General features: G+C 30.8%; 1 protein-coding gene across 2 annotated transcripts; it reads right to left on the bottom strand.

Annotated features, from left to right (window-relative positions):
- Positions 1–893: 893 nt before the first annotated feature.
- On the bottom strand, positions 894–13,349 carry LOC131149264 (phosphatidylinositol:ceramide inositolphosphotransferase 1-like). Of its 2 annotated transcripts, XM_058099567.1 has the most exons (14): positions 13,091–13,349; positions 12,939–13,000; positions 7,151–7,215; positions 6,910–6,999; positions 5,756–5,842; positions 5,595–5,663; positions 4,471–4,551; positions 3,730–3,801; positions 3,424–3,484; positions 3,233–3,335; positions 2,335–2,430; positions 2,192–2,238; positions 1,937–2,064; positions 894–1,820 (listed from the first exon to the last, which is right to left on the bottom strand). In XM_058099567.1, the coding sequence occupies exons 3-14, from the start codon at positions 7,181–7,183 to the stop codon at positions 1,740–1,742; spliced, it is 948 nt and encodes a 315-aa protein (XP_057955550.1). In that variant the 5' UTR covers positions 7,184–7,215; positions 12,939–13,000; positions 13,091–13,349; the 3' UTR covers positions 894–1,739. The 2 variants fall into 2 exon arrangements, with proteins under 2 accessions (XP_057955550.1, XP_057955549.1); XM_058099566.1 differs by having other exon boundaries at positions 894–2,064; positions 13,091–13,341.
- Between the last annotated feature and the right edge of the window lie 10,293 nt (positions 13,350–23,642).

Consider the following 23,642-nt stretch of genomic DNA (forward strand, 5'->3'; position numbering starts at 1 on the left):
CAAACACACAAGAAGGATTTAGATTTCAGAGAGAGAGAGAGAGAGAGAGAGATGTGTGTGTTGCTCAGATATGTTGTGCTGCTGCTGGAACAGCGAATTCTTTGTTGAATTGAATATAGGAATGGGCAAACAGTGGAGACGATGGGATGGGTAAATTGAGATGTAAAAGAAAATTGATTTGGAGTGTCGTTGAGAGAGATTGGAATTGGATGACGAATATAGTGATATTTTTTATATTAAGTTTTTTTATCTCCCAAAAAATAAAAATAAAAATATCCTCTCCCTTCCCCTTTTCTCATTACAGTTGTTCAAAACTTTTAAAATAGTTTAAAATGTATTTTTTAATAAATAGTAAATATGTTATGTTTATTAATTGATCCTCTTCACAATTACTAATTAATTTTTAAAAAAAATAATAATATTTTCATTAAGACATACAACCAAAATTAATAATTTTTAAAACAAGATAATTATATTACCACTACTTGTTTTTGTTATTGTATAGTTTTAATACTGTAATAATATGTTAATACAAATACCTTAATATGTAACAGAATGTCAGATTTTGAATTACAAACAAATGCAGTACTATATTTCCCAAAATTTATTTTTCTTTATTTTTAGTGGAGACGAGCTGCTTTTTTTATTTTAAAACATTCACCGTATATTTATTGTGTAGAAATGAACTAAAATTGTGAGGAATGACATTTTATTCATCCCTCAAATATTATTCATTTTAACCTTTAATTAAAAAAAATATTTATTAATATGCCTTTTAATATGGAAATTTTTCATTTGTAAAATTAAAATTTTGAAATTTATGAACATTGATATACAAACAAATTTCTCAAAAGCCACAAAACACACATCACGCATGCATATAGCTAGTTATCATAAAATAAATGACAAACTAAAATATTTTATGAATCATACAACATAAAAACTATTTTCAAATGTCACTTTAAAAGTATGTATTCTTCTCTTATTCTATAGTAAGTGAAATAATAAGTAGATAAAGAAGAAATAACTAATACCTCCACTCACGTCTCTTGTATTCTCGATTTGAACCAGATGAACCATAGATTCTCTGCGTGGAAGAAAAGCATAAGACCGCATGATGCCGTTGATTTGATTTAGGCTCGGCAGCAGTCAATGGCCAGGTGTGATTTTTTGACCATGGGTGTGAATTCTGAGCAGCGATTCCATTGTAAACAACTCCCGCTCTCTGGCACATGCGTTGGTGTGTGTTTTTCCGAGTGCCAACATTTTTTTTTATAATTATATAACCAATACCCCCAAAAAGTCGACATCTCAGAAGAACAAAAAAGAAAAGTTTAATTATAGGCATCCACTAGGGTCACTTTGTGCTGATCACTAAGCCTAGGAGCTTTGCTAAAAAAAAAATTCTTATATTCACACCATTTGAAATTGAAAATAGGAAACATAATGGAAAACTGTTTCACCAGAACAAGGGATGAGACATCTGCATGCTGGAACAATGAAGCAATAGAGACTGTCAATTCCGCAGTCCACAATGGGAGAATGGTAGTCGCCATGAAAGGAGGACCAGGAAATGGTGAAAAGCATAAGCAAATTGAATTCCACTGGAATACAAAAGATCATCAGAAAAGGACCCGAACACAGGCAATGAACTTTTCAATCAAAGATTTTAAACAGCTCCCCACCCCCCTCCCCCCCAAACAGTGACTTCCATTTTTAAGAAACAGTGGTAGTTCCATCTATGCACCATTCATCGCTGTGTCAACTTGCACCATGTTGCCCTCATCCAGAATCTTGCCATTGATTTGGGTTCTCAGCCTCTGGCCAAAGGGGGCAGTAAAGAATGTTAAATGTCATGGTAGATCAAATGATAAAGACATGTTGACTTAGCTAAAGGTAAAAATGGGAGAGAGGAATCAGAGATGATGCTCCATACCCAATCCCCAGGGTCTCCAGTATTCCCGTTCAAGAGTTTGTGATTCTCTTCTTTAGTCCTGCTGTCCTTATCTTTAGTACTTACTGGTAGCATGAGAATCCCAGTTCCTGTTGCTCGGTCAGGCAGTTCTGCATTGTAAAATCTTAAAAATCACGAAAACAGTACAAACTGCACGGCTGGATAAGACAAATATTCAGGAGTTTATATAAGCAAGCAGTATAAAATTGAATGAGATCAAATGAAAAGCATGCTCACCAGGCAACGACTTGTGAACAAAGAATACCACCAAATTAACCGTGTACCTGCATGGAAATCATGTCAACACCATGCCTAAATTGAATAAAAATTGGTATATTTTTCTAAAGCAAAACTGACTACTGGGAAAACAAATGTCCTACCATGCAACGATGACATCAACTGTGTAATGTTTGCGGGATGCTACAATCAACAAGCTTTGAATCACAGCAATTAACCAACCAAGTTGCTTTATACACCTGAAAGGATACATTGGAGTTGAGGGGGAAAAAAAACCTGTTGGATGTAACGTCTCACTATCCTGTTCTTAACTGCGTCAAACCATGTTATTTCAAGAATATGCATCAAGTAAAAAACCCAATGCACCAGGAATCCTACTATATTGGGAGTTTGGGGTGGGCATGATGTACACAACCTTGCTTTCACATTTGAAGATGCTGTTTCTATTATGTGAACCTATGACCACACCACCCTTACCAGACCAAGGCTTGCCTCCAAAAAAATAAATAAATAAACAAGCAAAGTTAAAATTCACACGAGAAGTGAGCTACAAACATAAGGAAGAGGCTAGAATGATAAAAACTAGATCTCAAAATTTATGACTTTCTTTGATCAGTGTTGTAAATTTTCTCCATCTTTTAATAACTCTTCAATTTACAACCAGTGTAGTTTGGCCTTGGGACTAATTGCACATAATTACATTAGCACGAAAAAATATACCCCAATGTCAACCAAAAAGCTAGACGTTCAGCTTGTAGTTGGACCATAAGTGTCCAAGTATCAGATATGGGTTGAGGAAACCAAAACAAATAAAAAAGCAAGTTGTGCAGTTGGTATGGTCAACAAGGGAATGTCACCAACATATATCCCATTTACACATGCATATCTCCTTTTTACTAAGATATCTAACAGATGCAGAGATGCACCCACATATCTATCCCCTTATAATAAGCATCAAAAGAGTATTATATGCAGAAGTATTTTTTCTAATAAACACCAATTTGTGACAACTGAAACAGGGACAAACAAGTTAAGTTTTACCTCCGCGTGCCATACTTCTGATATGTGAGCACAAAGACAAGGGTAAAGATCATGTGGGAAGAAAATATCAAATCACCACAGCCATATATTACACCCCGAGGGACTGCACAATGAAAATTCCATATAAGCAAAATAAAAGAAGGTACTATTTCAAGCAGTGAGCACAGGAGTAAGGGAAACAGGCCACTCACAATTAATTAAGAGAACTTCAATCACACTATCTGGGTGAGGCAGTCTAGCTAATTTTGAACCCTGCATAACAAAACAAAAAGTGCCTAATGATAATATGTTCTCTATTTTTGTTTATTTAATATTTCGAAGTCTTTGTTTCCCTGGCTTGTGTGTGTGTGTTGTGGGGAAGGGTCTAGGGAATAGATCACATATGGGACAAAAAAAACAAGTCGAGTAGAATAGAATGTATACGAAATAAAAATGATTAAAAATACAATATCATGGGTAAAAACAACAAAATTGTGTACTTTCATTAATTTTTTTACCTCACGACAATGATAGTTTGGACCAGGGAGCTGAGTAGAATAGAATGTCACAATCCGGAGCAATTGAGAAGCCTGCAGAAATTGAAGTTAAAAAAAATCTATGTTATGGTGATGGTCTTTACAGCGGCAGAAAAATGAACCAATAAGGTTTTAGATGCATAAAAATTGCGTTGCAATTTTCCATTTCCCGATAATAGAAATTTTGATGGTCATCTGTTCTTCACATTTGTTTACAATATGATCATTTTCAGATTTCAGTCTATCACCCCATTTCAATGATATTTAGCAACTAAGGTGATATCTGCTCGCTAGGTTTGCTGACTTGCCAGCTTACGGAAACATAAATGGACTCATCAAATGTTTTCCTGAATCATCATTCAAACACCTCTTGAGTACCCTTAGGAACAAATTGTGGCAACATTAATTAGGTTTGAAAAAAAAAAATGGTCTAAATCATGACTCTGATAAACCTAGTTAAAAATGAAAGAGCATTGTTCCTAAACTTCTTACCAGAAGAAAGGAGACAAAACATTTGGCACATATTTTACATATTTAATTTATCATGCCCAGATTTCAAAGTTAATATAACTATGTAAAAGAACATCAAATCATAAACGACCCTCCAGTCGTAAAATAATCTTAAACAAGTCTAATATCAAATCCATTGAAGCCCAAAGTAATACCTATTACCAGAAAAATATTTTAGATGAAAACAAAAATTAAAACAAAATCTACACTTACAACTAAGAATGCCAGAACCCTGCACCACACTAGAACTGTGTAGATTCTTTTGCTCTTGAAAACAAAAGGATGAAAAGTCCACTGCAACAGAATATAGACTCATATTAGGGAAAAAAGTGGGGAGAGAGAGAGAGAGAGAGGAAAGAACCTATTATTGCAATCAAGCACAAGAGAAAGTAAAAGAGAATATTATCCCCCTTAAAAACAAAGAGAAAAAAACACAAAAATAGAAACATAAAAATAGGGCAACGTCAATATAACATAAACAATATAATTCTCTGATCTGCAGCAAAAATATTATGAACATCTAGCAAAAAGGGCTTCGCAGGTTTGAATTAAACAATCCCAACTTCAATCACAATTATTAGAAAAAGCAGTGAAATTTTGCAAGAAGAACATGGCAAGTTCCACAAAAAACCAGCAATTTAATCACAATTATTACGGGAAAAAAATAGATAAAACCCATAGTTAACTTATTTCTAGCATTCGGGATCACATCATGGAGCAGCTTGAAAAATAAGCATTTGCCACAATCACATAATTTATGGAATAAAATATGAGTACATTTAGTTAGATTGCTTAATGGAACTCCAATGCATATCCTACTTCACTAGACTCCGCAAATCTAAATATTTTTTGAATAGAAATTTAAAACAAATCGTTTATTACAGTTACTTCCGCAATCTACACAATTGCAAGGTCCACAGGCACACCCTTGCGTCATATAAATATTTGGCCTCAAAAACCTATTTTCACAGTTAACTTTATTTCAGAATGTGATCTCAAATGCCTAACACACATGCCACACATTGACCCATGCCAAACACTTTGTTGCATAGTTTTCTCAGTTCCTTCTTTTATAGAAAAACTACAAATTTTTAAGTTTGACCTACACAAGAGATAAAACTCCAGCTTTTAGGCAAGGATTTTCATCATACATGCAACAATAATTGTGCGGAAATTGTCATATTCACCGTAGAGTTTCCGTGTAAAATAAAAATTTTATATAATAATGATAAGGATCTAAACTATGCAACAGTAGAGTAACAGAAACAGCTCTAGTACCATGCCCTAAGTACATGTGGATGGAAGCAATGGAACCTATAACAAAGGAAGAACCTTACCAAGAAGAAGGATACAAAGATAACGGTGAATACAGTCTCACTGATGTATGCTTTATCCTGTCCAAGCTCCTATAACAACAATGCATTTTACTTATAGAAAATAAATGCCGCAATAAATAGGCATTAAATGGACAAAGAAATAGAGAAGATTTGATATTAACTGGAAGAAGAAAAAATCCAAAATCCTGAAGTGTTGGTCCTGGACGGTGTAAATAGTGAACTCCTCGAGCAGCCAGTCCATGAATGTACTTCAAAGGAGAAAAATGAGATTTTAGATATCAAACAACAAAAATACCAATATACATATCAAATTTTACACAGGTAAAAAAATATATATCATGAAGGACAGCCAAATATCAAAAACACAAAGAAACAGGACCTTAAAAGCCTTAACCAGCTATATATGACTCATTTACGTGAACCAAAAATATTTATTTGATTTAATAGCACTTATGCTTTATATTAGCAAAGAAAAGGTACATATACTAAACAGACCCTATGAATGAAGAAGAAATGCATAGATGCTGCATGAAATGGGGAAAAAAATGAATCCAGTGATTTTTCCTGCATAGAAATGCAGTTTAATCACTGTGTTCAACTTAAGGAAACCTATTATAAATAACTAATTTATTGAACATGCTTAATACAATATGGCAATGCACAAGCTATACACATCGCTAGATACTAAAAGTCCTAGGCCATCACATTTTGTATTATTAATAATGCGAGTGCAAGAAACAAAAATTGTACATTCAAGTTGCTCATTCTGCCTGACAATGCATTTAAAAATAATCTAAACCATAGATTTTTGTTCAAATGAAGAAAATATATTAAAAAAAAATATACAATAACATGATGCAAATGACCATGCAATACACATGGATAGACTCTAGGTTCCCCAATTCACTATATTGTGCATTCAACAAACACATTACATTTCATTAAAAGAATGAGGAATCCAAAAATGGGTTTAAAAGAAAAAACATTAAAACTTCTTCCAAATTCACAACGCTTATAAATAAATAAGTGTAACCGCCATTTTTACCGTCCACAACATTTCTTTACTGTCTGTTAAAAACATCACAAACCAGTTCATAACATCAATACTCATCAAGGGCAAAACATCTAAACAGATTAAACCTGAAATTCCTCACCACCAATTATCTTTCAATTTAGTTTGGTTCAGAAAAAAGTAATAAGTTCAGCCAAAAATACAAAAGAAAAAACAACTTGAATTTTTTTTACAGCAGATGGCGGAGGGTTAGGAAAGAAAGACAACTTATGGAAAGAGATCAATAGAGGACACATAGAAAACCTGGAAAATGAGGCCCCCAAGAAGGTACTTCCAATTTTCGGCTAAAAGGTGGATCTCCGTTGAAGTCTCTGAACAAATTCTCTTCCATAGCTTTACAACAGAACAGGAAAAAAGCATCAATCAAACGCCTCAAATGCAAAATTAAAGCGCAACAGATGAGGAAAAGTTACAAAAACGTAATTGAAACTAAATCCAAAAAAAAAAACAGAGTACAGTAGAGGATGAAATGAATTAAACGAACCTTTGAAGCCTCGCGACCAATGTAAAGCGTCATCTTCTTGGCGTGTAACAACCACTGCCATATTACTTCATGAACCAAAGATAAAGGTCAGCATCATTCCCCAAACTCTCAACAGAAAACCATCAAAATCGTGCTCTCATGTATTTCCCCTCCTTAAAACAAGGGCAAAACATCTAAACGGATAAAACCTAAAATTCATCACCACCAATTATCTTTCAATTTAGTTTAGTTCAGAAAAAGTAATAAATTCAGCCAAAAAAACCAACTAGAAGTTTTCACAACGGATGGGGGAGGGTTAGGAAAGAAAAACAACTGATGGAAAGAGATCAATAGAGGACACATAGAAGACTGGGAAAATGAGGCCCGTGAGAAGGTACTTCCAATTTTCGGCTAAAAGGTGAACTTCTATTGACATCTCTAAACAAATTCTCTTCCATAGCTTCACAACAGAATAGGAAAAGAGCATCAATCAAAAGCCTCAAATGCAAAATCAAGTAGAACAAAAATAAGAAAAGTTACAAATATGTAATTGAAAACTAAATCTTGGGGGGGGGGGGAGGGGAAGCATAGTAAAGGAGAGGATGGAATGAATTAAATGAACCTTTGAAGCCTCGCAACCAATGTAAAGCGTCATCTTCTTGGCGTGTAACAACCGCTCCATATTACTTCACGAACGAAAGGTAAAGGTTAACGTCATTCCCCAAACTCTCAACGGAAACCCATCAAAACCTTCCTCTTATGGATTTCCCTTCCATAAGATCAAATTACTCAACCAAAACTCAAGCCTCAAATCTCCAAAACAACTACACTCATAACACTTGGCAGGAACAAAAATCAAACTAGAATCGAAGCAAAATTGCGACAAAACCTAACAATGCAGATCACAAAAATCGCACGGCTAATAGTTGCAAGCTCGAAAACTAGAGATTACACTGTGATCTACGACGAAAATCGCATTCCAATGTCACAGAAGAAATCCACGTTACAAGAAAATAATCAAAATCAAAATCAATCCGCTCTTAGTTCCCTCTCCTTCCATGTATCTTTTTGGATGTCAAATGATTCTTTCTCCCTTTGTGTGCTAAAACAGGAGTTCCACACAGAGAGACAATTGAAAAAAAGGGAAAAAGAAGACTTAAATAGAAGAAAGATCACCACTATGCAACCCCTCAAGAAATAAAAGAGAGAGAGCCCCCCCCCTCCTCATAAGATATGAAATCGACTAAATACACGATTTACCTTTAATTTTTAAATTTCAAATAAAAGATAATTTTAATATTTATTTTTAAAAAATGCCAAAAAATTTATTGGTAATCATTCTTGTTTCAACATACAAGTATTCAAATTTTCTAATTAATTATTATGTATTGGCTAAAAAAACATGTTGTGTTAAAGATTAATTTAAAATTATTAGTCTAGTTTAACATCATTTCAAATTTATTTTTTAAAAAACGAAAAAAAAGAAAGTCAAAATGTTTTTTTTTAAATTTCTATTGGATTAATAAATTTTATTTAGAGAAAAAAAATTTTATTACATTTTTTCTCTATATTAAAAATAAAAAATTATTCTATAATAATTAAAATTAAGAAAATCAATACTTATAAATTAAATATTTTTTATTAACTTGAAAATTTTACTTTTAAATAATTAAACATGAAAAAATAAATTATTTTATTCTTTTCATACTTCTACACTATTAATAAATGAAAAGTTGTCTTGTGAATTTGAATAATAATGATAATATATGACTTTGTATCATTAATGAATAAATAAATAAATTGGATGATATTCACGTGTTGTAAATGTTCACATAAAAAATAGTCATTTAAAAAAGCTTATAGAAATTTGGCATTGATATTCAAGGTATTAGTTAGCTTTTATAGTTTGCTTCAATTTAATTTGAAACTTATTTCTAGCCATAGGCACGCCAGACTCTCTATTTTTTAAAACTTCAAAAAATTATAAGAAAAAAAAACAAAAAATTAAATAGTAGAAGGACATTTTGGGATAGTTGTAGATAGTTATAGGGGTATTTTGGAAAAATTATTCATTGACCTACAAGGTGATAGGGAGTGTGTGTTTGATTTCTACTTCTATTTAATTTTTTTATTATTTTTTATAATTTTTAAAAAGTTTTCTCTAGTTTTCTCTAATCTCTTCTCTAATATTATTAAAAGGATCCTCCCTTTAGTGTCATCTTTCAAAAATACTAAATTTATCCTTATAACTACTAATGATTATTCCAAAATACTCCTTTAACTGCCCACAACTATCCCAAAATATCTTTATAATTATGTCAAATTTATCCCTATAACTACTCATAATTAATTCAAAATACCATTATAACCATCTACAACTATCCCAAAATGTCCTTATACTATTTATTTTTTATTTTCTTTATAATTTTTTAAAAAATTTAAAAAATTGAGAGTCTAACGTGCCCACGGCTAGAAATAAGTCTCAAATTAAATTGAAGCAAACTATAAAAGCTAACTAATACCTTAAATATCAATGTCAAATTTCAATAAGCTTTTTTAAATAACTAATTTTTTATGTAAACATTTTACAACATATGAATATCACCCAATTTATTTATCCATTAATTACACAAAATCATATATTATCATTACTATTCAACTTCACAAGACAACTTTTCATTTATTAATAGTATAAAAGTATGGAAAAAACAAATTCATGTTTAATTATTAAAAAGTAAAATTATTAAATTAAGAAAAAATATTTAATTTTATAAATATTTGATTTTCTTCATTTTAATTATAATAAAATATTTTTATTTTTAATATTATTTTATATAAAGAAAAACTATAATAAAAAATAATTTTTTTTCTCCAAATAAAATTTATTAATCCAACAGAATTTATAGAAAAATTTTGACTTTTTATTTTTTTTACTTCATTTTTTAAAAAATAAATTTGAAATGATCTTAAACTAGACTAATAATTTTAAATTAATCTTTAGCACATGATTTTTTTTTTAACCAACATATAATAATTAATGAGAAAATTTTAATATTTATATGTTGAAACAAGAATGATTATCAATACATATATTTTTTGGCATTTTTTAAAACTAAATCTTAAAATTATCTTTAATTTTAGTCGATTTCATATCTTAGGAGGAGGGCTCTTTCTCCCTGATTTCTTGAGGGGTCGCATAGCAGCAATTTTTCTTCTATTAAAGCCCTCTTTTTCCCTTTTTCTCAACTATCTCTCCGTGTGGGAGAGGGAGAGGGAGAGAGGAAACTAAGAGCGGACTGATTTTGATTTTGATTATTTCTCATAACGTGGATTTCTTCTGTGACATTGGAATGCAATTTTTGTCGTAGATCATAGCGTAATCTCTAATTTCCGAGCTTGCAAACATTACTCATGCAATTTTTGTGATCTGCATCGTTAGGTTTTGTTGCGATCTTATTTCGATCCTTGTTTGACTTTTGTTCCTGCCAAGTGTTTTGAATGTAGTTGTTTTAGAGATTTGAGACTTCAGTTTTGGTTGGGTGATTTAATCTTAAGGAGGCGAAATCCATGAGAGGACGGTTTTTATGGGTTTCTATTGAGAGTTTGGGGAATGATGTTGACCCTTTGGCTCGTGAAGAAATATGGCAGTGGTTGTTACACGTCAAAGATGACGCTTTACATTGCTTGTGAGGCTTTGAAGGTTCACTTAACTCATTTCATCGTCTCCTTTACTCTGGGCTTTTTTTTCCCCCTAGATTTAATCTTCAATTATGTTTTTGTAACTTTTTCCTGTTTTGTTGCGCTTGATTTTGCATTTGACGCTTTTGATTTATGTTTTTTTCCCAATCCGTTGTGAAGCTATGGAAGAGAGTGAAGCTAGGGAAGAGAATTTGTTCAGAGACATCAACAGAGATTCACCTTTTATTCGAAAATTGGAGTTAGCTTCTTGGGGGTCTCATTTTCTAGGTCTTCTATGTGTCCTCTATTGATATCTTTCCATAAGTTGTTTTTCTTTCCTAACCCTCCCCCATCCGTTGTGAACAAATTCAAGTTGTTTTTTTATCATTTTTTTTTTTGGCCGAATTTATTACTTTTTTTCTAAACTAAACTACATTGAACAATAATTGGTGGTGAGGAATTTCAGGTTTCATCCGTTTAGATGTTTTGCCCTTGATGAGTATTGATGTTATGAACTAGTTTGTAATGTTTTTAACAAACGGTAAAGAAATGTTGTGGACAGCAAAAATGGCAGCTACACTTATTTATTTATACGCATTGTGAATTTGGAAGAAGTTTTAATGTTTTTTTTTTAAACAAATTTTTGGATTCCTCATTCTTTTACCAATGAAATGTAATGTGCTTGTTGAATGCACAATGTAGTGAATAGGAACCTAGAGTCAATCCATGTGTATTGCATGGTCATTTGCATCATGTGACCATTTTTTTTTTTTAATTTATTTTCTTCATTTGAACAAAAATCTATGGTTTAGATTATTTTTAAATGCATTGTCAGACAGATTGAGCAACTTGAATGTATAATTTTTTATTCTTGCACTCGCATTACTGATAATACAAAATGTGATGGCTTAGGATTTTTAGTATCTAGAGACGTGCATAGCATGTGCATTGCCATCTTGTATTAAGCATGTTCAACAAATTAGTTATTTATGATAAATTTCCTCAAGTTGAACACAGTGATTAAACTGCATTTCTACGCAGGAAAAATTACTGGATTCATTTTTTTCCCCCATTTCATGCAGCACCTATGCATTTCTTCTTCATTCATAGGATCTCTTTAGTATATGTACCTCTTCATTGTTAATATAAAACATAAGTACTATTAAATCACATACATAAATCTTTCTGGTTCATGTAAATGTGTCATATATAGCTGGTTAAGGCTTTTAAGGTCCTGTTTCTTAGTGGTTTTTATTCTTGGCTTTTTTTACCTGTCTAAAATTTGATATGTACATTGGTATTTTTGTTGTTTGATATCTAAAATCTGATATTTTTTTCTCCTTTGCAGTACATTCATAGACTAGCTGCTAGAGCGGTTCACTATTTACACCATCCAAGACCAACGCTTCAGGATTTTGGATTTTTTCTTCCAGTTAATATTGATTCTTCTCTATTTCTTTGTCCATTTAATGCCTATTTATCGTGACATTTATTTTCTATAAGTAAAATGCGTTGTTGTTATAGGAGCTTGGGCAGGTTAAAAAATACATCAGTGGGACTGTATTCACTGTTGTCTTTGTGTCCTTCTTGGTAAGGTTCTTCCTTTGTTATAGGTTCCATTGCTTTCATCCATGTGTACTTATGGCACGGTACTAGAGCTGTTTCTGGTACTCTACTGTTGCATAGTTTAGATCCTTGTTATTATTATTATATAAAGCTTTTATTTTACATGAAAGCTCTACTGTGAATATGACAATTTCCGCACAATTATTGTTGCATGTATGATGAAAATCCATGCCTAAAAGCTGGAGTTTAATCTCTTGTGTAGGTCAAACTGGAAAATTTATAGTTTTGCTATAAAAGAAGAAACTGAGAAAACTATGCGACAAAGTGTTTGGCATGGGTCGATGTGTGGCATGTGTGTTAGAAAAAAATATAACAACGAATCAAAGTTCCAGATTTAGAAACAAGCAAGCCACGAACAAAATTCTCAAGCATATTGTTTTATATCGCCCTCTTAGGTTTTCCAAAAAAAGAAGCTGACGGACCCCAATGCGAATAATCATAAAATCAACAACAAAACTTCAATTCAAGCATAAACAGTAGGAGAAAAGTCATATCGAAGGCATACCTTGGTGGCAAGCTGCTTCCTCGGAGCCTTTCCTCCGGTACGAGCCATTTCAATTCAGAGGTCTGGAATCGAAAATCGAAAAAATGATCGACTAGATCTACAAAACAAACAACACTACAGAAATTAAAACATCATGATTAATCGAGTCATACCTGGAAGAAAATCGGAGAGAGGTACTCGAAATTAGGGTTTTGATCTTTCGAGAGATACGAAAGTCGGAGACGATAGAAAAGGGAAGAGTGGGAACGTTTGGAATTTTATAAGGAGTCTACGTAAAGTCTGTTAAGAGCCCAGATGAGAGAGAAGGTGAGGATTTAGGGTCTACTTTAACGGCATTTTAGCGACTGTGATGGACTCTGATTGGCTGCTTCTTGTGGTGTTCTTGTCTTTGATTGGCTGAATTGAGAAAACGCGGATTCCTGAAAGTTTGTATAACTTTTGTGTGTGGGATTCACGTCGAGTTGAGATTTGCTAACTCTGCCACGTCAGCGCCCATGGAGATGCGTACACGTAGCGCCTGATTAAGAGGATTGTCATCTCTAATTTCTAAATTCTAATATCATCTCTTATCTTTATGTTTTATTTTTCAAAAAATATGAGATTTACATTTGAGGTGATGAGTTTCTAAATTTAAATTTTGAATTTGTATACATTTAAAAAAAATACTTAATAGAAAACTAGCCATAGGTGCGTGCTCTACAGCTTTCTATTTTTTAAAAACATTTAAAAATTATAAAGAAAATAGTAAAAAATTAAATAGTATAAGAATATTTTGTAATAAATGAGCATAGTTATAGGGGTCTTTTAAAATAATTATGAATATTTATAGAGATAAATTTGATATAATTATAAAGGTATTTTGAAATAATAATCGGCAGTTATAGGAATAAATTTGATATTTTTTGAAAAATGACACTAAAAGGGGAATCCCCTTTATAATAGAAAAGGTCATATTATATGATAAAATACAAGAAAATCAAGTTTGACTTTCAAATGTCCAATATGTAATGAATTGACTTTTAAGACAAACATGAATTGATGAGCAAATTAATGTATACTAACATCATTAGCATGTTTCAAAGTCATATCATGTGATAAATTGTAAGGTAACCAAGTTAAACACAAAAATAATATGCAAAAATACTAAAAATCTAAAACATTTTTTTCACTAAATCAGTCAAACAATGAGATAATGTAATGACCAAATGATTAGTAACAACCTAATATATAATAAAAGACATAATCATAAATCATCTGCTTGCATTTTGGCAGGGTCGAAGATTATGCCCCTCTACTTCACATGCATTTCCACAAGAACTCCATTATTTAAGATAGTGCATTATTTGAATAAAGGAATATTTTCTTTTAATTGTTTTATCTTTTTAAACCATTCTAATTTAATCTGTTCTCTTTCCTCACGATTAAATTTTTTGAGAAATAATTTTCTATTTTTCTCGTTAAGTTCATGATAATAATCTCTTTTAATCATTTCCATGTTTGGTATAAATTCCTTACTAATTACCATAATGTTAACAGAAGAACAAAAAGAAAATTTTTATGAAGAAAATCAAAGAAAAAACATTATGGTAATTAGTAAGGAATTTATACCAAACATGGAAATGACTAAAAGAGATTATTATCATGAACCTTAACAAGAAAAATAGAAAATTATTTCTCAAAAAATTTAATCGTGAGGAAAGAGAACAGATTAAATCAAAATGGTTTAAAAAGATGGAACAATTAAAAGAAAATATTCCTTCCTTCAAATTTGTCAAAGAAAGAAGAACGGTTAATGTTATTCAAGACCCTTCTAAAAACTGGAAAACTACTGACAATTATTTTGTCAAATCAGTTCATCATTCAGAAAATTCAATAAAGTTTAATTACAAAGGAACAGAAATTTTAGCTTCTCCCTTCAAAGAATCAAAAGGAAAAACAGATATTGATCAATTAATTAGCCAAAATAATTATACATATCAAATGTTAAGATCAATAGCCACTCAATCAACAAGGATTGAAGAACAACTTGAAAATCTTCTTGAAGTAAAAAAGAACAGTACTTATGAGAAAGGTGAATCAAGCAAATCTAAAGAAAGACTTGAAGAACCTATTAAATTTAACATATTAGATCATAACTTAAAGAATTTTAATATTGACAAACAAAATGAATTACTCATTAAGAAAATTGATGAACTAGTTAATCAAACTTCAAATCTCAAAATTAACACAATAACAAAAGAAGCCATTAATACCCTTGAGTCAAACTTTACAAAAGAAAGCTTTGACATTAACAAAATTAAAGATTGGAAGAGTCAAAGTCAAAGAACTTATTACAAAAAACCCACACCTCTAAGCCTTTTATCAAAAGAATCAAATGATCCACTTTCACAAAGAAATTTTCAAGGTAATGAAATTCATGAATGGAGAATTGATGGTTTAACCAAACACCAACTTCATTCATTTTTACATCAAATGGCTATGGCAGCAACCGCCTATAGACTTCATTCAAACTAAGTTAGTGAAGAACAGATTATCTCTCTTCTTATTCATGGATTTACTGGAACTCTGAGGGAATGGTGGGATCATTACCTCACTTCCTTTGAAAAAAGACAAATTTATGAATCCAAAAAAGTTAAAGAAGAAAATGGAATTCCTACCCAAGAAAGTGATGCTGTTGCAACACTTATTTGGTCAATTTTTAGACAATTTATTGGAGAATAAAGTAGTCAATATGAGAAAAATAGTGTTATCCTTCTTAACCTTACTTGTCCAAAATTATCAGATTTTCAATAGTATAAAGAAGTTTTTATTACTAAAGTGATGAGTAGACCAGATGGAAGATCTGGCTTTTGGAAAGAAAAATTTACAAGTGGATTACCAAAACTCTTTGCTCAAAGAGTCAGAAATCGTGTCAAATAAACTTTAGGAACAAATTACGAATCTATTACATATGGTCAAATTGTTTGTACAATTAATCATGAAGGACTTAAATTGTGCAATGAACTTAAAATTCAATTTCAAAGGAAAACTGAGTTTAAAAGAAACAAAGGCGAGCTTGGTGATTTTTGTGCTCAATATGGTTATGAAAAAGTTCAAACACCTTCAAGCAAACATCAAAAGAAAGTTTATAAAAAATATAAACCTTCAAAAGGTTACAACAAGAAATATGACAAAAAATATTATAAAAAGAAGAAGAAACCTGAAGAAACTTCAAAATCCCAAAGAAAAGAAAATTATAAAAACAAGAATCAAAAAACTTGTTTCAAATGTGGAAAGAAAGGACATTATGCAAGAGATTGACGAGTAAAGCAAGAAATTAAAGAACTTAGTATTGGAAAGAAATTAAAAAGGCAAATGCTTAATTTAATTAAAAATAATGAATCAGAAGAATCTGAAACCACTAGTTCAAGCTTATCATCATCCTATGATAAAGAATTTATCAATGAAATTGATTCAAACTCTGAATCTTCAGAACAAATTATTTCTTCTGAAGAATCCTGCCAAGAAGACTTAGGATTTTGCTCATGCAATAAATGTTCAAAATCTATTAATGTTATTTCGAAAGAAAATGAAATTATTTTTTAAATGATTGAACATATCCAAGAACCATAAATAAAAAATAAATATTTACAAAAATTAAAGAAAAGACTAGAAAAACAAAAAATCCCCAAAATACAAGAAGGATACAAACTTGAAGAAATTATTAACAAATTCAAAGATAAAGAATCATTACCAAAAGAATAATTAAGCATTCAAGATCTACAAAGAGAAGTTAATCAAACTAAAGAAGAAATCAAAAAATTAAAGGAACAAAGTGAAGAATTTAAGCAAGAAATGTTTCACTTAAATTCAAAGATTGATAAAATTAATTATAAAGGAAAAGAGAAGATCAATTCTGATAATAAAGATGATTTTCAAATCAATCAAGGATTTCTTCATTATTTGTCCAAAGTCAATATTCATAAATGGTACTCAGAAATCAAGATAGTTATTAATAAAAATTTTGTTCTCAAAGCTTGTGCCCTCCTTGACACAGAAGCAGACTTAAATTGTATCCAAAAAGGTCTTATACCCTCCTGTTATTTTGAAAAGACCAAAGTACAATTGTTTAGTGCAACAAATTCTACGCTCAAAATACAATACAAAATTTCAAATGCTCATATTTGTAAACAACATATCTGTTTTAAAACTACTTTTGTACTTGTCAAAAATATGCAACAAGAAATCATACTTGGAACACCCTTTACAATGATCTACCCTTTCTCAGTTAATGAAAGTGGTATTCATACTTCGATTGGTAGTCAAGATATTATGTTTGAATTTATTGATAAAATGCAAGAAAAGGAAATCAATTTACTTAAAAATCTTGGAATAAGTAAAATAAATCTTATCCAAAATAAACAAAAACATGTTAAATCTTTATCAAGGGAAATTTATCATAAGGAAATAGAAGAATAGATTCAAACTCCAGAAATCAAAAAACAAATTAATTTATTCAAAGAAAAACTTGAAAAAGAAGTATGCTCAGACTTACCAAATGCTTTTTGGGAAAGAAAAAGACATTCTGTCAAATTACCTTATACAAAAGATTTTAATGAAGAAAAAATACCTACAAAAGCAAAACCAATACAAATGAACAAAGAATTACTTGAATACTGTAAAAAAGAAATTCAAGAATTACTCAATAAAAAATTAATTAGGAAAAGTAAGTCTCCATGGAGTTGTGCTGCCTTTTATGTTCATAATCAAACTGAAATTAAAAGAGGAACCCCAAGACTTGTCATTAATTACAAACCTTTGAATAAACTCTGCAATGGATTAGGTATCCAATACCTAATAAAAGAGATTTACTCAACAGACTCAATACTACTTCAATATACTCAAAATTTGACATGAAATCAGGATTCTAGCAAATACAAATTGCTGAAGAGGATAAGTACAAAACTGCATTTACAATGCCATTTGGTCACTACGAATGGATTGTAATGTCTTTTAGACTCAAAAATACCCCTTCAGAATTTCAAAATATTATGAATGAAATTTTTAACAATTATACAAACTTTACCATTGTATACATCGATGATGTCCTTGTATACTCTGAATCAATAAGTCAACATTTTAAACATCTCAATATTTTCTACAATATTGTAAAAAGAAATGGTTTAGTTGTTTTTAAACCAAAAATTAAATTATTCCAAACTAATGTTAGATTTCTTGGTCGTCAAATTTATCAAAACAAGATTACCCCAATTCAAATATCTTTAGAATTTGCCAATAAATTCCCAGAAAAAATTACTAATAAAAATCAATTACAAATATTTTTAGGATGTCTCAATTATGTTGTAGATTTTATCCCAAACATCAGAATCTTAGTCAAACCATTATTTAAAAGACTTAGAAAGAATCCTCCAACTTGGGATGATGAATGTACTCAAATTGTCATTAAAATCAAAGCTTTAGTCAAAACTCTTCCTTGCCTTAGTCTTTCAGATCCTAAAGCCTTTGTGATAGTAGATGCTTCTGATATTGGATTTGGAGGCATCCTCAAGCAAAGAATTGATTCAAAAGAAACCCTGATTAGGTTTCATTCAGGAGCATGGTCTAGTCCTCAAATTAATTATTCAACCATTAAAAAACAAATGCTTTCAATTGTTTTATGCATTCAAAAATTTCAAGATGATTTAATTAATAAAGAATTTTTACTTCGAATTGATTGTGCAAGTGCAAAAAATATTATTGAAAAAAATGTTAAAAATCTTGTTTCAAAATAGATTTTTGCAAGATGGCAAGCAATCCTTTCAATTTTCAATTTTCAAATTGAATTTATTAAAGGAGCATCAAATTCAATCCCATATTTTTTAACAAGAGAATTCTTACAGGGATACCATGGCCAAAAGACAAACCACCAGTAACTTTTATTCAAAAGCCTCTTCTTCAAAACCTTCAGAAGGAATTCCTATTTCGAACAGGTATTCTCCCCTTACTAGACCTTCAAGACCTCAAACCCCTAGTTTCAGAGAGATTATGTAAGGACAAGTTTCCTCCCCTCATCCTACAAAATCTACATCAAAAGAATACTTTACTAAAAATCTATATGAAGATTTGTTTACCGTCGAACCCGAATGGGATGCATCTCAACCTTTTGAAATTATCAAAAAATGTTTTTTCAGGGGATGTCATTATGATACTCCTCAAACCTATGATTATCAAGATTATCAAAAGGCCTGGTTTTACGCCTTGTTTGTAAGAAACTTTACCCACTCATGGTTTATTCACTTTGATCAAAAAATTATCAAACATTTTCCAAAATGGTTTCTTACATGGTTTAATTTCTTCGGTCCTGAAGTTGATTTATTCCCAGAACAAATTCGAAATGATTTTGATTTATTCAAAAAGAATTTCAAGCTTCCTCCTGGTTTTTCAAAAGGAGTAGAAGATTCAACCAGTCTTCTCTTCTTCTGTTCAATTTTTATGATTACTTGGATCTTTTATTGGGACTATGTTCTAGTTTCTCCACCTAAAAGTTCATTCAGACACTCGAAGATATTATGAAGAATTTTTAAAGTTTGATGCTGGGATAAATTCTCCATGCCCGAAGGAAAGGTCCGTGCATGGCTGTCACAGTCCATTAGTCCAGATGTTCCTTGTCAAAAGGATAAGAAGAAAATTGAAGAAGATGATACTATGTCAACAGTATCATCAAGAAAGTCAAAATCTTCAACAAAATCAAAATTACTCAAGATAATTGCTCAGCTCAACTCGGATGATTCTGGTTCCGAGCCCGACTCACCAGTCGCCCCAAAGTTCAATCTACTGGGTTCAGATATTGACGCCTAGTATAAATTTATTCCTGATCCAGCTGACAATCAAGTTTGACTTTCAAATGTCCAATATGCAATGAATTGACTTTTAAAACAAACATGAATTGATGAGCAAATTAATGTATACTAACATCATTAGCATGTTTCAAAGTCATATCATGCGATAAATTGTAAGGTAACCAAGTTAAACACAAAAACAATATGCAAAAATATTAAAAATTTAAAACATTTTTTTTACTAAATCAGTCAAACAATGAGATAATGTAATGACCAAATGATTAGTAACAACCTAATATATAATAAAAGACATAATCATAAATCATCTGCTTGCATTTTGGCAGGGTCGAAGATTATGCCCCTCTACTCCACATGCATTTCCATAAGAACTCCATTATTTAAGGTAGTGCATTATTTGAGTGACTTCAAAATTATGTAATATCATTATCATCCAATTTCAAGTGACATTTTTTCATTTGGAAAAGCAAGATTTTGAAACTTATGAATATCATATTATAATCCAAAACCCCTAAAAAGTCACAGAGCAAGTGCAATTCAGTAGTATTACATATTGATTTTAAATTAACATTAAAAAAATTAATATTTATAATTACTAATGTTATTTTTATCATAATTTCATATGATAGCAATATGTTAGAAATATACATTAGTAATAAATATTATTAATTAAAAATAGTAATCTCATATTATTTTTTAATAGTAATACATTTAAATTTTTATTATAAATAATAAAAATAGTTATTAGTGAAATTGTTAATTAAAAAATTTTAATATTTTCAATTTAAAATATATTTAAAAGTAAGTATTAAAATATCACTTAAACACAATCAAACACCACTTCTAATTTTAAACACATTTCCATTTCATCACTTATTAAATTTAACATTTTTTTCTAAACATTTTGGGTAAGTAAGATTAAAAAGAATAACACTTTTCTTCTCATGTTGACTACTTTGTTCTCCAATAAACTACCTGAAGATTGACCAAATAAGTGCTACAACAGCATCACTTTCTTGAGTAGGTATTCCATTTTCTTCTTTGACTTTCTTTGATTCATAGATTTGCTTTTTTTCAAAGGCAGTGAGATAGTGATCCCACCATTCTCTAAAGGTTCCAGTGAAACCATGAGTAAGAAGAGAAACAATTTGTTCCTCACTAGCTTTATTTGAATGAAGCTTGTAGGCAGTTGCTGCCATGGCCATTTGATGTAAAAAGGAATGGAGTTGGTGTTCAGTTAATCCATCAATTCTCCATTCGTGAATTTCATTTCCTTGAAAGTTTCTTTGATGAAGAAGGTCATTTGACTCTTCTGACAAAAGACTTGGGGGTTAGGTTTTTTGTAATAAGTTCTTTGACTTTGACTCTTCCAGTCTTTAATTTTATTTATGTCAAAACTTTCTTCCGTAAAGTTTGATTCAAGAGTGTTAATGGCTTCTTTTGTTATTGTATTTATTTTTAAATTTGAAGTTTGATTAACAAGTTCATCAATTCTTTTTATAAGTAATTCATTTTGCTTATCGAAGTTAAAGTTCTTTAGGTTTTGGTCTAGTATGTTAAATTTGATTGGTTCTATTATTTTTTATTTACTTGATTCTCCTTTTTCATAAGTACTATTGGTTTTTACCTCAAGGAGATTTTCGATTTGCTCCTCAATTCTTGTTGATTGAGTAGATATTGATCTTAACATTTGATTTGTATAATTATTTTGGCTAATTATCTTATCAACTTTTGAATTTCCTTCGGTTTCTTTGAAAGGAGAAGGTAGAATTTCTAATCCTTTATAATAAAATTTGATCGAGTTTTCTGGTGGATGAACGGATTTGATAAAAAGGTTATCAGTGGTTCTCCAATTTTTTATTGGATTTTGTATAACATTAATGGTTTGCCTATCTTTGACAAAATTAAAGAAAGGAATATTTTCTTCCTTTTCTTCCATTTTCTTAAACCATTCTGACCTAATTTGTTCTCTTTCTTCTTTATTAAATTTTTTATTAAATAGCTTTCTGTTATTCTTATTAAGTTCATGATTAAAATCTCTTTCAATTAGTTTCACGTCTGGAATAAAATTTTTATTAATAATCATAACATTTCTTCGTTGGTTTTCTTCGTAAAGTTTCTCTCTTTGTTCTTCTATTAAAATTTGAGATTCTGTCGGAGAGTTTGATTCAGGGATCTCTTGATAATAACCCTGAGGTATTTCTGGACCGAAATCAACTCCCTTTAACTTAAGATTTGTTTGATTTGGTTCAACATAAGTATAAAGACTTGAGATACTTTTTCTTCCTAAGTCAATTGCTTGTTTTGAGGTTTGTCCTAAGTTTTGACTTCTTATGAGTAAAGGTTGAAAGTTGATTTTAACATTTGCTTCTTGATCTTGAGTGATTCTTGTGGCAACTGTTTTTTGTGTTTCTGGAATAATTTGGTGATCAGTTTCATTTAAATTCGTAAATTCCCAATCTCCCCCTGCCTGAATCTCATTCTATAGAAGTTTCTTGGGATGAGAGACATAGGATTTTCTATTATAATTGGCTTGCAACATAAGTGTTTCTCCTTTTTCACTTGTTTGAAGTGAATTTGGTAATATGGTTGAAGTTGTGGCTTTATAATAGATTTGATAAATAAGTTCAAGATTTGAACTTCTTGAATCCATACTGTATCCTTTAGTTTGAATGTCAAGTGTTAACAATTTGTATAATGATTCACCTTTAAGGTTTGCCCTAATGTTTGGATAACATTCAAAATAAATTGGCCCTTCTGCAATATTTGATTCAAGCATTCCTAACAGGGAATCATTAAATTCATGATGTCTAGCATCACGAAGAACAATACAAACTGGTTTGTTTAGTCCTGCTCTTGTTAAAGGAAATAGTCCTACTTGGACCATCCCAATATGAAGTCTATCATATTTTGAACTAAGGGATTTTAAATCTTCAAAACTAAAAAGTCTCTTTTGCTGTCTTGCTTCATTAGTTGTTAATGGGACTGATTTATTAATAATTTTGATAAAATATTCTTCGTCTTTTTCAAGTGAACCTTTATGTTTAATTATTTGACTTTCAAATTTGCTCATTTTCCAAATTTATTTGAGTCTTGACTTGGTAAACTCTTACCATTCCAATTTGATAATCTTCTTTCAATTTTGCCAAGTGATATTTGTAATTCTTTTTTATCGGATCTCTTGCTTGTTTCACCTTGTTTATTCTTTTCTTCTTTTAAGAATTTTCCTTTGTTTATGATACTTTGAACTAGTTTATCCATCTTCTTTCTAGGTTTTCTGTAACAATATGTTTTTAGATTTTCCTAATCGGGAACGGCAATACGCACTCCTAGCTTCCTGCGGGCTGACCAACGGATTTTCACTGCCTTACCAACGCTTAGCGAAAATCAAAACATAAAATTTAAGAAAACTTTCAAAAGAGCAATAAATAACTTGGCTCTGATACCATTCGTGCATATCTTTCTTAAAATCAGCAAAGTTAAACAGAAACAAGCATGAGAGACATAAGCATCGTAAAAGTATGATCAAAATTGAAAGTCTTCTTCAGATTTAAGGGATGACTAAGAGTCCGCTCGGGGGACTGGCTATTACGTCTGAATAACTGGTCGTGCCAGGCTTGACAGACAACCCTTGAGCAATCTTGAAGAATGAATAATTATATGCAAAACAGTTTTTATGATGCACAAGATCGAACAGAGTCGCAAGTGCAAAGCATACTTAAAATTGATAATGGAGTAATGATATAAACTTCTTAAAACTTTTTATTAATAAGAAGAGACTTACAGAAGTTAGGAGAGATGGAAGAAGAGAGAAATTGAGTGGAGCTCTAGGATTCAGGCTTTCTCTAAGAGAAATTAAACCCTCAAC

Source organism: Malania oleifera, chromosome 2 (genome assembly GCF_029873635.1).
Source record: "Malania oleifera isolate guangnan ecotype guangnan chromosome 2, ASM2987363v1, whole genome shotgun sequence".
NCBI lineage: Eukaryota > Viridiplantae > Streptophyta > Magnoliopsida > Santalales > Ximeniaceae > Malania > Malania oleifera.

Coding starts and splice junctions, on each gene's coding strand:
- LOC131149264 (XM_058099566.1), bottom strand. CDS start 7,183: ATGACGCTTTACATTGGTCGCGAGGCTTCAAAG. Junction 3,485..3,729: donor CAAACTATCATTGTCGTGAG/GTAAAAAAATTA, acceptor TTTGTTATGCAG/GGTTCAAAATTAGCTAGACT. Junction 2,431..3,232: donor CAGAAGTATGGCACGCGGAG/GTAAAACTTAAC, acceptor GTATCCTTTCAG/GTGTATAAAGCAACTTGGTT.